This window comes from Carcharodon carcharias, chromosome 32, assembly GCF_017639515.1.
Source record: "Carcharodon carcharias isolate sCarCar2 chromosome 32, sCarCar2.pri, whole genome shotgun sequence".
Taxonomy (NCBI): domain Eukaryota; kingdom Metazoa; phylum Chordata; class Chondrichthyes; order Lamniformes; family Lamnidae; genus Carcharodon; species Carcharodon carcharias.
The window spans coordinates 2177401-2191184 of NC_054498.1; the positions used below are offsets into that span (position 1 = coordinate 2177401).

The following is a 13784-nucleotide window of genomic DNA, read 5'->3' on the forward strand; positions in this document are numbered from 1 at the left end:
ATATCCGCATCCTCAATGATGGGGGAGCCCAACACATCAACACATCAGTGCAAAAGATAAGGCTGAAGCATTCGCAACAATCTTCAGCCAGAAGTGTCGAGTGGATGATCCATCTCGGCCTCCTCCGAAGGCCCCCAGCATCACAGGTGCCAGTCTTCAGTCAATTCGATTCACTCCATGTGATACCAAGAAACTGCTGAAGGCACTGGAAAGTGCAAAGGCTATGGGCCCTGACAAAACTCCGGCAATAGCGCTGAAAATTTGTTCTCCAGAACTTGCCACACCCCTAGCCAAGCTGTTCCAGTACAGCTACAACACTGGCATCTACCTGGCCTTGTGGAAAATTGCCCAGGTATGTCCTGTGCACAAAATGCAGGACAAATTCAACCCAGCCAATTACCGCCCCATCAGTCTACTCTCCATCATCAATAAAGTGATGGAAGGGGTCATAAACAGTACTATCAAGCAGCACTTGCTTAGCAATAACCTGTGCACTGACACCCAGTTTGGGTTCTGCCAGGGCCATTCAGCTCCTGACATCATTATAGCCTTGGTTCAAATATGGACAAAACAGCTGAACTCTGGAGGTGAGGTGAGAGTGACTGCCCTTGTCATCAAGACCGCATTTGAACAAGTCTGACATCAAGGAGCCCTTGCAAAACTGGAGTCAGTGGGAATCAGGGGGAAAACTCTCCACTGGTTGGATTCATAGCTAGCACAAAGGAAGATGATTGTGGTTGTTGGAAGTTAATCATCTCAGCTCCAGGACATGACTGCAGGAGTTCCTCAGAGTAGTGTCCTCGACCCAGCCGTCTTCAGCTGCTTCATCAATGACCTTCCTTCCGTCATAAGGTCAGAAGTGGGGATTTTTGCTAATGATTGCACAATATTCAGTACCATTCACAACTCCTCAGATACTGAAGCAGTCCATGTCCAAATGCAGCAAGACCTGGACAATATCCAGGTTTGGGCTGACAAGTGGCAAGTAACATTCACGCCACACAGGTGCCAGGCAATGACCATCTCCAACAAGAGAGAATCTAACCATCACCACTTGACGTTCAATGGCATTACTATCACTGTACCCCCTACTATCAATTTCTTGGGAGTTACCATTGACCAGAAACTGAACTGGACTAGCTACATAAATACTGTGGCTCCAAGAGAATGTCAGAGGCTAGGAATCCTGTGATGAGTAGCTCACCACCTGACCCCCCAAAGCCAGTCCACCATCTACAAGGCACAAGTCAGGAGTGTGATGGAACACTCCGCACTTGCCTGGATGAGTGCAGCTCCCACAACACTCAAAAAGCTTGACACTGTCCAGGACAAAGCAGCCCGCTTGATTGGCACCCCATCCACAAACATTCATTCCCTCCACTACCGACGCACAGTAGCAACAGTGTGTTCCATCTACAAGATGCACTGCGGGAATTCACCAAGGCTTCTTAGACAGCTGCTTCCAAACCCACGACCACTACCATCTAAAAGGACAAGGGCAGCAGATAGATGGGAACACCACAACCTATAAGTTCCCCTTCAAGTCATTCACCATCCTGACTTGGAAATATATTGCCGTTCCTTCACTGTCGCTGGGTCAAATTCCTGGAACTCCCTTCCTAACAGCACTGTGGGTATACCCTATACCACATGGACTGCAGTGGTTCAAGAAGGCAACTCACCACTACCTTCTCAAGGGCAACTAGGAATGGGCAATAAATGATGGCCCAGCCAGGGAAGCCCACATCCCGTGAATGAACAAAAAAAAAACAAGCAGGATAGATAAAGGGGAGCCAGTAGATGTAATATATTTGGATTTCCAAAAGGTGTTTGATAAGGTACCGCTCAAAAGGCTACTTAATATGATAAGAGCCCATGGTGTTGGGGGTAATATATTAGCATGGATAGAGGATTGGCTAATTAAAGAAGACAGAGAATTGGGATAAGGGGGGCATTTTCAGGATGGCAACCTGTAACTAGTGGAGTACCACAGGGATCAGTGCTGGGGCCACAATTATTTACAAGATATATTAATGACTTGGATGAAGGAAGTGAATGTGCTATTGGCAAGTTTGCGAATGAAACAAAAATAAATGGTGAGGATGACACAAAGAGTCTACAGAAGGTTATAAACAGGTTGAGTGGGCAAAAACTTGGCAGGTGGAATATAATGTGGGAAAATGTGAGGTTATGCACTTTAGCAGGAAGAATAGAGGAGCTGAATATTATTTAAATGGAGAAAGCTGCAGCACAGAGGGATTTGGGGTCCTCTTGCATGAATCCCAAAAAGCTAACATACAGGTTCAACAGGTAATAGGGAAGGCAAATGGAATGTTGGCCTTTATTTCAAAGGGAATGGAGTATAAAATTAGGGAAGTCTTGCTAAAACTGTACAAGACACTAGCTAGACCATATCTAAAGTACTGTGAACAGCTTTGGTCCCCTTATGGAAAGATATACTGGCATTAGAGGCTATCTAGAGAAGCTTCACTGGCTTGATCTCGAGTATGGAGGGATTTTCTTATGAGCAGAGATTGAGTAGGTTGGGCCTGTACTCACTGGGGCTTGGAAGAATGAGAGGCAACCTTTTTTAAACATAAGATTCTTAGGGGGCTTGACAGGGTGGATGCTGAGAGGTTATTTCCCCTTGTAGGAGAGTCGAGGACCAGAGGACATAATCTCAGAGTAAAGGGGCGCCCATTTAAAACAAAGATGAGGAGGAATTTCTTCTCTAAGTGCAGTGAATCTGTGGAATTCTTTATCGCAGAGGGCTGTAGAGACTGGGTTGTTAAGTATATTCAAGGCTGAGATGGACGAATTTTTAATCAGTAAGGGAATCAAGAGTTATGGAGAAAAGGTAGGAAAGTGGAATTGAGAATCATCAGATCAGCCATGATCTCATTGAATGGCAGAGCAGACTCGATGGGTCGAATGGCCTACTTCTGCTCCTACATGTTATGGTCAAACCAGGACTTCATTTTTCCTTCTATATCCCTGGGGCTAATTGTAGCATTCAAACCCATTGCCGGACTGATGTTGTGAAACTGAAAACAACAGGAATAAAGACAATAATCTTGTTAACTGGTGTAAAATCCTCCCCCACATCCCCATCCCCTGCTGGGTCAAAATCCTAGAATTTCCTCCATAACAGCAATGTATGTGTACATACATCAAACAGACAAAAAGGTGGCTCACCACCACTTCAAGAGTAACTAGAGATGGCAATAAATGCTGACTTTGTCAGCAACACCCAGGTCCCAAAAATTAATTTTAAAAATACAGGCTCCCCTATTCATTCTCTAAATTCTACCCCCACCTCCACATACAAATCACCCCATTAATTCTTTAAAACTGCTTGAAAAGTTATTTATCCTTTCAATTATAACATGCTTTTAAATTACTCTTGATTTCAATGATTGTATGATTTTCACCTGAGACGCCACATTCTGAAATGAATGTTGGCTGATGTGTTTGGGTCTAGACAGCTTTCGCTTCTCAGTAATAAGAATCCATTCCACAATAACAGCTCCTTCTTATCTCAGTCGCGGTTTCTCATTAATACACAAAAGTTCAACAAACAAGGAACAGCTGGAAGATTTTCCTCGCTCTCAAATTAATTATCTGAACACTTTGATGTGTCTTCCTGTGACAATCTGGGAGCAGAATTCACTAAGGCTGTAACCTAAAACAAAAATAAAAATACCTGGAAAAACTCAACAGGTCTGACAGCATCTGCAGTGAGGAACACAGTTAACGTTTCAACAGAACTAAGGAAAAATAGAAGATAGGTGAAATATAAGCTGGTTTAAGGGGGTGGGGGAGGCGGGGGGGGGAGGGGTTGTTGGTGGTGGTGGTGGTGGGACAGGTAGAGCTGGATAGAGGGTCAGTGATAGGTGGAGATTGCCAAAAGATGTCATAGACAAAAGGACAAAGAGGTGTTGACGGTGGTAACCTAGGTCCTTCTGGTTTGTGTGCCTTAGTCTGTAAGCCACCCTGCCACTGTGCTGAGTTGGTCAGTGCAGTGATTGCGGGTGGGATCAGGGAGGGTGGATGGTGGGGTGAAACTGCTGACTGTGTGAGCCCTAAAGGAAAAGGTGATGGAGGGATCTGACAAGGTATGGGAGACCAAAGTGTAATAAAAATTATATTCCTGGAGAATCCAAAGCATTAATAAGTTTTCAAACAATTTTAAAGAACTAATGGGGTTATTTGTATGTGAGAGTGGGGGTAGAATTTAGAGAATGAATAGGGGAGCCTGTATTTTTAAAATTAATTTTTGGGACCTGGGTGTTGCTGACAAAGTCAGCATTTATTGCCATCTCTAGTTACTCTTGAAGTAGTGGTGAGCCACCTTTTTGTCTGTTTGATGTATGTACACATACATTGCTGTTATGGAGGAAATTCTAGGATTTTGACCCAGCAGGGGATGGGGATGTGGGGGAGGATTTTACACCAGTTAACAAGATTATTCTATTTCTTCCTGCTGTTTTCAGTTTATTTTTCCTAATGTGTTCTGTTATCTGTTGATGTTGTGTTCAAACTGGTGTCTGTTTAAATGCTTTAGGTTCCAGAAGTTCACTTTGGTTGGAAGTGGTAGTCTACAGATAAGTGATGTCACAGAGGATGATGCTGGGATTTACGAATGTATCGCAGAGTCTGGGAATGAGACAGCACATGCTCAGACAGAGCTCAGTGTTCAAGGTATGATAACTGAATGTTGAATTGAGTGTATTGGGGATGCTCTCAGCTGCCTTCCCCAATAACCCTTAGTTTCGGTAGTTTGCCTGCGATGTAGAAAAACCTTCGCACAAAATCAGGCCACAGCCTACTTCCTATTCACATGACATTGGAATGGGCGATGTGTGTAGCTAAGGTCTGTGGGATGATTGCACAGAGTAGAAGGTATGACAGTCTAATTGTGTGTGTCCTGAGGGGGTTACACAGAGACGGGCCACAGCTGATGTTTATACTCCCCATGAGCGTCTTCCCACCTTACTTCATCTCCATAGACATAGCCTGCCAATCCTTTCTCCCTCATTCGGTAAGACTCTTTCCGGCTTGTGTCCGTTTGTCTGATTGAGTTACTTTGGAACTTGGAACCAGGAACAAGAATTTTGTTTACTGATTAGCGCCTCCCTTGTTCTGATGATGCTGCTGGTAGAAGAAGTATTGTACATTCCAGAAGCACAGCCCCACCTTAGTGTTGTTTAAATTTAAATCCTGAAGCTAATCTGGAGTCCTGGAGGGAGTTTCTGGGAAAGACCTGGTGTTTAATTTTTGCTCTGATTTTTTTTTTGTGCAATGCCAGTTTCTAATCTCCAGTGATCGAGTCTGCTTGTGACAGTTGTGAGTGTAGCTCTCCCTCAGCTTACTTAGCATGTTCTGGGTTTTTGGAGGTGATGGACTTGCTCTTTCTGTGTCTCTGGGTAGTTACAGTATTGGGTTGTGCACAGTTTTCCCATTTCCTTTCATGCGTCCCTGGATCCCATCTCCCATCTTGACCTTTGCTTAGTGATTTAATCACAGTTGGAACAACTGTTTGAGCCTTATGGTCCCTCAGGCTAGGGGAGGGAAATCAGCTAGAGTTCTGAGTCCTGATTGCTGTTCAATGCCCCAATCCCAACTAGAAAATGGGCATCGGTTATGGGCAGAAACCAGCTCGTATCTCATGTCTGGAATGGCTGATTTGCCTGGTTACAGTGCCCAGGGACTCATTGGAAATGGTCCTTCAGTAAAGTACCTGTGAGTGATCCTGGGTCTAACAGTAAAGGTCGTGATATTTTCAAAAATGAACGTACGTGATAGGAGCAGAAGTAGCCATTTGCCTCCTCAAACCTGCTCTGCCATTCAATAAAATCATGGCTGATCTGATTATGTTTTGAATTCCACATTCCCATCTACCCCCCTAACCTTTGATTCCTTTGCCTAATAAGAATCTACCTCCGCCTTAAAAATATTCAGTGACCCCCCCTCCACCAGCTCCTGAGGCAGAGAGTTCCAAAATCGCACAACCCTCTGAGAGAAAAAAATTCACCTCATCTCTGTCCTGAAAGGGCGACCCCTAATTTTAAAACAGTGCCCCCTACTTCTAGACTCACCCACAAGGGGAAACATCCTTTCCACGTCCACCTTGTGATACTGTTCAGGATCTTATATACTTCAATCAAGTCACCCCTCACTCTTCTACTCCCACTTGAACTCAGCAATATAACTGCAGGTTCCATCTCCCAAACTTGGATTGTGTTTTATGAGCACTCTGAACTGTGTGACAGTGAGATGAGATACTGAAGGTTATTTTATCACTGCTGCTAGTCGTGGGAGCAATTTAAGGTGATGAATTAAGACCATCAAAAATGGAAGTGTCACACATTAGTGTGTTGTCTTCAAGCTGATTTTTGCTCATTGAGTATTGTTATGATCCTTGGCCAGATCCCCACATTGTTGCTAAGAACTGGTTAGGGACCAACAATGTTTTGTTTAAAGTAGACAAAGTTTGAAATTTAAGACACTTGTTTGGTGAAGAAAGCCACAAGATTCCACGGGTTTTGAACAAACAAATAAATGTTGCTATACAAGGCCAGAATGATAAAACAATTGACAATATCTATCCTCTACTCCAACATTTAGGGTAAATATGAGGTACATGTAAATTAACAGGCAACTTGTGGCCGAACATACCACACTACACAATAAATGGTAGATGAGACCAAGACAGAATCCAGTGATTTCTCAACAACTCACCCAGACATCAGTCACACTTCGAATCAGTCAATCTCACTGAAAATCTATCTCTCTCATGAGGAATTCCAGTCTTCACCTTTGAAGATCTAACCTGGGAATTTTCTCCAAATGTCACTCCAACTTGGATGGCATCAACAGCGGCCCACCTTGCCGTGTTTCAACCTCGTCTCCCAAGACTCTGTTCCCCTGGATTTCCGAGCATACACTCAAACACCAACACACAAGCACAACTTCTGTTCTTCGGCCAGGCCAAGCAGAGCCCTGCTGCCCCAATGGCCCGCAGCACAGAGTCACCAACCTTTGGATGCCTCCGTCACTTAAAGTCTGCTCCCTGCAGTCCTTTTCCTGTTTGAAGCCTGTTTCTCCGCTCCTCTGTTTTTAATTGAGCTGGGACCTTTTCCTGTCCCTGTCCCCCCTCTGGGACTCGTCATTTGGGACCTCTCCCTGTCCCCTCTCCCTGTCCCCTCTCCCTGTCTCCTGTCTGGGACTCTTCTCAATGGCTCTCCACGCCTGGTTACCTGACCTGGGTTTTCGCACTGAAAGTCTGAGGTTGGTCGGGAGTTGAAGTTCCCAACCTCCTCTCTCAATGTTAAGGTAAGTTTGACTTTCATAACATGATGGTCATTGGCTAAATAATCTGAGGGAGAGCTATGCACACAACTGTGAGGCCTGGTCGCCAGAGACTGAAAACTGATATTGCACAAAGAAATCTGAGCAAGAATTAAATGACGAGCCTTTCATAGAAAAGTCCTTTAGGGGATGGATTTTACACTGCCTGCCGCCAGGTTTGAAGGCAGGAATGATCCAGCGAATGGTCTTCCTGCCAGCTACCCATGTACTCCCGACTTGTCTGAAATTTCAGGTGTTGCAGGGGAGCATTCGGATGGCCTGCCGGTCCTTAGGGCTATTGAGGCCCTTAAGTAGCCAGTTCATCCTGCCACCTCCAGTATTTTGCTCGCAGCAGGATGAGCCCCACGTTATGCAGGAAGCCTGGCAGAGCTCATCAGAGGCATCCCCACCATGTCATTCCCCTGCCTCTCGCCCAACCCTCCTCCTCCTAGCCTCTTGATCTCGGTCCCCCAGTACCTCCCCCCAACCCCACCAACCTCATGTCATCCCCATCTTTAACCCTCTTCCTAGCCTCTTGAACTTGGCCCCCAACACCCGCCCCCAACACCCCCCCCCCCGGCTGAGACCCTTGACCCTGCACACCCAGCCTACTCAGCGTTGGGGACTGCCTGTAGTCTCAGCAATGGCCACTGCTGCCAGTGGTGCTACTGAAACTTCAGAGTTCGACTTCCTCCTGAGAAAGAGGTGGATGTCTTGCTTAAAGTGATTAAAGATACTCCCAGTGTTAAATTGCTGCAGGGCAGCCATCGGTTTATGGGTGAGCTTCTCTCCTCCCCGGTGTCTGTTTAGCCGCTGCGGAAGGTTGGGGGGTCTACAGCCACGGCACCACGTAAAATTCAGCCCGAGGGTTCCAGATCAATCTCGGCATTAAAATTTAAACCAACGCTTTTACAGATATTAATGTGACACTGTGTGACTAGCATTTCCCTCAGAAAGGAGGAGAGCAGATCAGTAAATAACGTGGTTTGTTTCTGATTCTCTCCCATGTCTCTTTGTAAGAATAAAATGAAGTATCCATATAAACTTACGAATTAGGAGCAGGAGTGAGCCACTCGGTCCCTCGAGCCTGCTCTGCCATTCAATAAGATCATGGCTGATCTGATTATAACCTCAACTCCACATTCCCGCCTACTCCGATAACGTTTCACCCCCTTGCTTATCAAGAATCTGTCTAGCTCTGCCTTAAAAATATTGAAAGACTCTGCTTCCACTGCCTTTTGAAGAAGAGAGTTCCAAAGACTCATGATCCTCTGAGACAAAAATGTTCTCCTCATCTCTGTCTTAAGGTATTCAGGCTGTCGTGATGTGTAACAATTTTAGTCACATTTCCAACCTTTGTCCATTCGACCTCTTGTGCTCCCTGAGAAAGATACATTTCAAAGAATGGATTCTCATACCTGAGTGCCCTGAGTATTTTCTACATGTGTGATGTGGAGGCTGATTGAATTCATCTGGAGTGTGCCTGTGGCTCACTTCACTGAAATTGCTGGCAATTTCATAATCTGGCCTTTTGGACACAAGTGCTCAATGTTTCTGACATGTAATCACCTGGTGACACCTCTTCAATTTGTCAGCAGTTTGGAATATGATGCACAGTCTAGTTATTAGCAGCTTTCCTGGGCTAAAGGGAAAGAAATCTCTACAGAGGAGGCTGTTATCAATTTTAAAAATGAACGTTTACGACAATGTAATATTTGAATCAGCTCCACGTCCCTACGTGAATCCATAGCAGCACTACTTTCAGCTTTTGTGTGGGGCAGGCACACTCACTCCCCAACGTGGGCACAGGTGTGAAGGTGGTCCTTGCTTCACTACCCCTCTCCCTGCCCTAACAGGCCCCATTTGTGTAAGGACCAAATAATGATCTGAGCATCTTGACAAATTGTTCAAGTAAATGAACACTGTAAAGTCTAAAGTGACCCATTCCATCAACCAGCTAACAATCCCACTGTGGTTTCAGGCCAGGTGCTCTGGACCATAGGAGTTCCCTCCACACAAATGCATTTGACAAGATTTGCAATTTACCCATTGCAGCTGTCTCAAACACTAATGATTTTATATAAATGATGGGTAATTAGTAGCTATAGCAACAGGCTGTGCCAGTCATTAAGCTGCAATTGAGTCTAATGTTTTTTATTCATTCATGGATGTGGGTGTCACTGGCTAGGCCGGCATTTATTGCCCATCCCTTGTTGCCCTTGAGAAGGTGGGTGAGCTGCCTTCTTGAACCGCCGCAGCCCATGTGGTGTGGGTATACCCACAGTGCTGTTAGGGAGGGAGTTCCAGGATTTTGACCCAGCAAAGTGAAGGAGCGGTGATATATTTCCAAGTCAGGCCGGTGAATGACTTGGAGGGGAAGTTCCAGATGGTGATGTTCCCATCTGCTGCCCTTGTCCTTCTAGATGGTAGTGGTCCTGGGTTTGGAAGGTGCTGTCTAAGGAGCCTTGGTGAGTTCCTGCAGTGTATCTTGTAGATGGAACACACTGTTGTCACTGTGCAGCAATGGTGGGAGGAGTGAATGTTTGTGGATGGGGTGCCAATCAAGCGGGGCTGCTTTACCCTGGATGGTGTCAAGCTTCTTGAGTGTTGTGGGAGCTGCACACATTCAAGCAAGTGGAGAGTATTCCCTCACACTCCTGACTTATGCTTGTAGATGGTGGACAAGCTTTGGAGGGTCCGAAGGTGAGTGTAAATTGAGGATATCCTCCATCGTTTTGTGTGGCATTAACACTTTGCTAAATGAGATAGGTTTCGAACAGATCTAGCAACTCAAGACTGGGCATTCATGAGGTGCTGTGGGCCATCAGCAGCAGCAGAATTATAATCAACCACAATCTGTAACCTTATGGTCAGGCATATTCCCCACTCTACTATTACCACCAAGCCAAGGGATTAACCCTGGTTCAGTGAAGAGTGCAGGAGAGCGTGCTAGGAACAGCACCAAGCATACCTAAGAATGAAGTGTCAACCTGGTAAAGCTACAACATAGGACTACTTGCGTGCCAAACAGTGGAAGATGGGACTTGGTCTCCACAAGGACTGTACAGTGGTCACTCCGACAGATCTTTCGTGGACAGATGTATCTGTGGCAGGCTGGTTGATGAGGGTGAGTTCAAGCATGTTCTTCCCTCTTTTCTTCACCACCTGCCGCAGACCCAGTCTAGCAGTTATGTCCTTTAGGACTTGGCTAACTCGGTCAATAGTGGTACTACCGAGCTAGGCTTGGTGATGGACATGAAGCCCCTACCCAGAGTACATTCTACACCTTTGCCACCCTCAGTGCTTCCTCCAAATGGTGTTCAACATGGAGGAGCACTGATTCATCAGTTGACTTGGGGGGGAGGAGCTGGAATGTGGTAATCAGCAGAAGGTTTCCTTGTCCATGTTTAGTCTGATACCATGAGACTTCTTGGAGTCTGGAGTCGATGTTTTGGACTCCTAGGACAACTCCCTCCCGACCGTATACCACTGTGCTGTCACCTCTGCTGGGTCTGTCCTGTTGGTGGGACAGGACATACCCAAGGATAGTGATGGTGGTGTCTGGGACATTATCTGTAAGATATTTTTCTGTCAGGGTGACTATGTCAGGCTGTTGCTTGACTAGTCCACGAGACAGATCTCCCAATTTTGGCACAAGCCCCATATGTTAGAAAGGAGGACTTTGCAGGGTTGACAGGCTGAGTTTGCCATGTTGTTTCCGGTACCTAGGTCGATGTCGGGTGGTCCGTCTGGTTTCATTCCCTTAGTCTTTCTCGCGATTGTGATACGGCTGAGTGGCTTGTTGGGCCATTTTCAGAAGGCATTTAAGAGTCAACCACTTTGCTGTGGGTCTGGAGTCATGTGTAGGCCAGACCAGGTAAGAATGGCAGATTTCCTTCCCTAAAGGATATTAGTGAACCAGATGGGTTTTTATGACAATCAACAATGATTTCATGGTCATCAATAGACTTTTAAATGAAAGATTAAACCATGGAGTCGGTCCTTTATCCTTCATCTATTATAGATACCAAATGGTGTCTTGACCTGAAACTGATTCTACAGGCGTTGATAAACAAATCCTTTATTAACGTGATAATAAAATGAAAGTGTTCAGTATGAGTAATAAGATTAGAAGATAATTATGGATGAGGAAGGCCATTCAGCTGCCCTTGGCTCATGCAGGGAAGATGGTGGCATAATGGTAACGTCCATGGGCTAGTAACCCAGAGACAGGTTCAAATCTCACTACGGCAGCACTTTGAATTTGAATTGAATTAATAAATCAGGAATTGAAAGTTAGTCTCCTAATGGTGACCGTGAAACTATCATCGATTGCCATAAGAATCCAACTGGTTCACTTTTGTCCTTTAGTGGAGGAAATCTGCCGTCCTTACCTGGTCTGGCCTACATGTGACTCCAGACCCACAGCAACCCACATAACTGCTCTATGAAATAGTCTAGCAATCCACTCAGTTCAAGGGCTATAAGGGGTGGGCAACAAATACTGGCCTTGCCAGCGACATCCACATCCCAAGAGCGAATAAAAAAAATACATCCAGAAAACCCCATATAAATAGCTCCCCCATTTGATTGTTCCTTAAATGTTTCTGGTGATCTTGTCTCCTCTAGTCAGCCTGGAGGGCTGTTCTGATTGTTAAACAAATGGAAGTCAAGGTGTTGTTCCTTACAAAAACAGAATTACCTGGAAAAACTCAGCAGGTCTGGCAGCATCGGCGGTGAAGAAAAGAGTTGACCTTTCGAGTCCTCATGACCCTTCGACAGAACTGATTTGAAGTTGTTCCTTACACCCCATTTAATGCTGATTTCTGCCACTTGTTGCCAGCATTCTTTGCCTGATAGTTTTGTACATTCCACAGTCTCTCCTTACAGTCTGTAAAAGTGTATTTGTCTAAATATTAATCCTGAAATTCATGGCAGAATTTAATGCCCACCTCTGAGGTGAGTTTGGAGGCAAGGGGCATATAATCGGGCAGGAGGGTGCCAGGTGAGGAATCTGACGCCTTGCCATCCCGATCCCGATTAAGTCCGTACAGGAAGGTTCGTGGATGGCCTTCCTCCCCCCCTGCCAATTGAGGTCCTTAAGTGGGCAAATAATGCCCACTTAAGGGTCTCATCCTGCCACTGCTGATCTTTAACCAGTGCCAGACAGGGCAGTCACCACATAGGGAACCTGAAAACCAAATCATGTTGGGGTTGCTTGCGGGCTCCCAGGGTGGGAGGATGGAAACCCCTCATTTTTAGGCAGTCATTGCATGATCGAGGGAGCTGGCATTGGGAAGGGGTGCCCCCTGAGAGTCACTCCTTTCCCTTGCCTCTGATTGCTCCTCCCCCACCCCCAGCAATCACCAATTTGCCTTCACTCACCTCTGGCCAGGGCCCTCGCTGATCCTGGACCTTTAGCGGGTACATTGCCAGCAGGTACCACCGCTTCTGGTAGTGCTGACGGCAGTGAGGAACTGCTGGCCTCTGATTGTCCTGCAGCTTTGGGGGTAGGGATATCTGCCCCAGGGTCCTTGATCCTGGCTGCATGCCACTTAAGTACCTAACTGCCAGGTCCTCCCCAAAGAAGGCAATGCAGGGCTCTCATCGGCACTGCAGCTGGCAGTGGTGAACCCCCATCACCTGCATTAAATTCCACCTTTCGAATCCTAGAGGGGGTTTATTTGAAAGGCTTATTTTTCAAAGGACTTGTTTAATTCTTGCTATGATTTTTTTGTGTAGTGCCAGTTTCCAGTCTCTAGTGACTAGGCTTGCTTGCGACAGATGTAAGTGTAGACTTCTTCCAGTTTATTTAGCTGAATACCAATACTCCTTGGGAACAAAATCAGCCTGAAGTCAACACACTTTAATGTGTGACACATTCCATGTGTGATTGTCTTAATCCATCACCTTAAATTGCTCCCCCTGCTAGCAGCGATGATATACTAACCATCAGTATTTCATCTGTGTCACACAGCTCAGAGCGCTCATCAAGCACAATCCAAGTTTGCGACAATGTAACCTGTAGTTGTACGGCTGAGTCCAAGGGGGTATAAGTTGAACATCTCTCACACACTTTACTGAAATCCCAGTGAATCCCAGGCCCACAGCCTGTTGTCCTGCCTTCGCTATGATGAAATGTTTGTGGCTGGGGCGGTGTGTTTACCATTCCATTCTTTTACAGTTCCCCCTCTGTTCCTGAAACGTCCAGTCAACATTTATGCTCATGAATCCATGGACATTGTGTTTGAATGCGAAGTGACAGGGACACCAATGCCAACCGTGAAATGGATAAAGAATGGAGACATGGTGATCCCCAGTGATTATTTCAAGATTGTTGTAAGTAAATTATTGGATTATGTCCCTCTCTCCCACCAGCGTCTCCTGTGGACATATTGCATTCCTCACCCTATATTGGATTCCCAATAATCCCC

At 45.8% G+C, this 13784-nt stretch overlaps 1 protein-coding gene across 1 annotated transcript in view; it reads left to right on the forward strand.

Annotated features, from left to right (window-relative positions):
- Positions 1-13784, forward strand: part of LOC121271974 (neogenin-like) — a 190671-nt gene that overhangs the window by 116504 nt on the left and 60383 nt on the right. Inside the window, exons 5-6 of the mRNA XM_041178235.1 lie at positions 4565-4701; positions 13535-13689. Of these exons, the coding sequence (XP_041034169.1) occupies positions 4565-4701; positions 13535-13689 (292 nt within the window). The remainder of the gene's footprint in view (positions 1-4564; positions 4702-13534; positions 13690-13784) is intronic.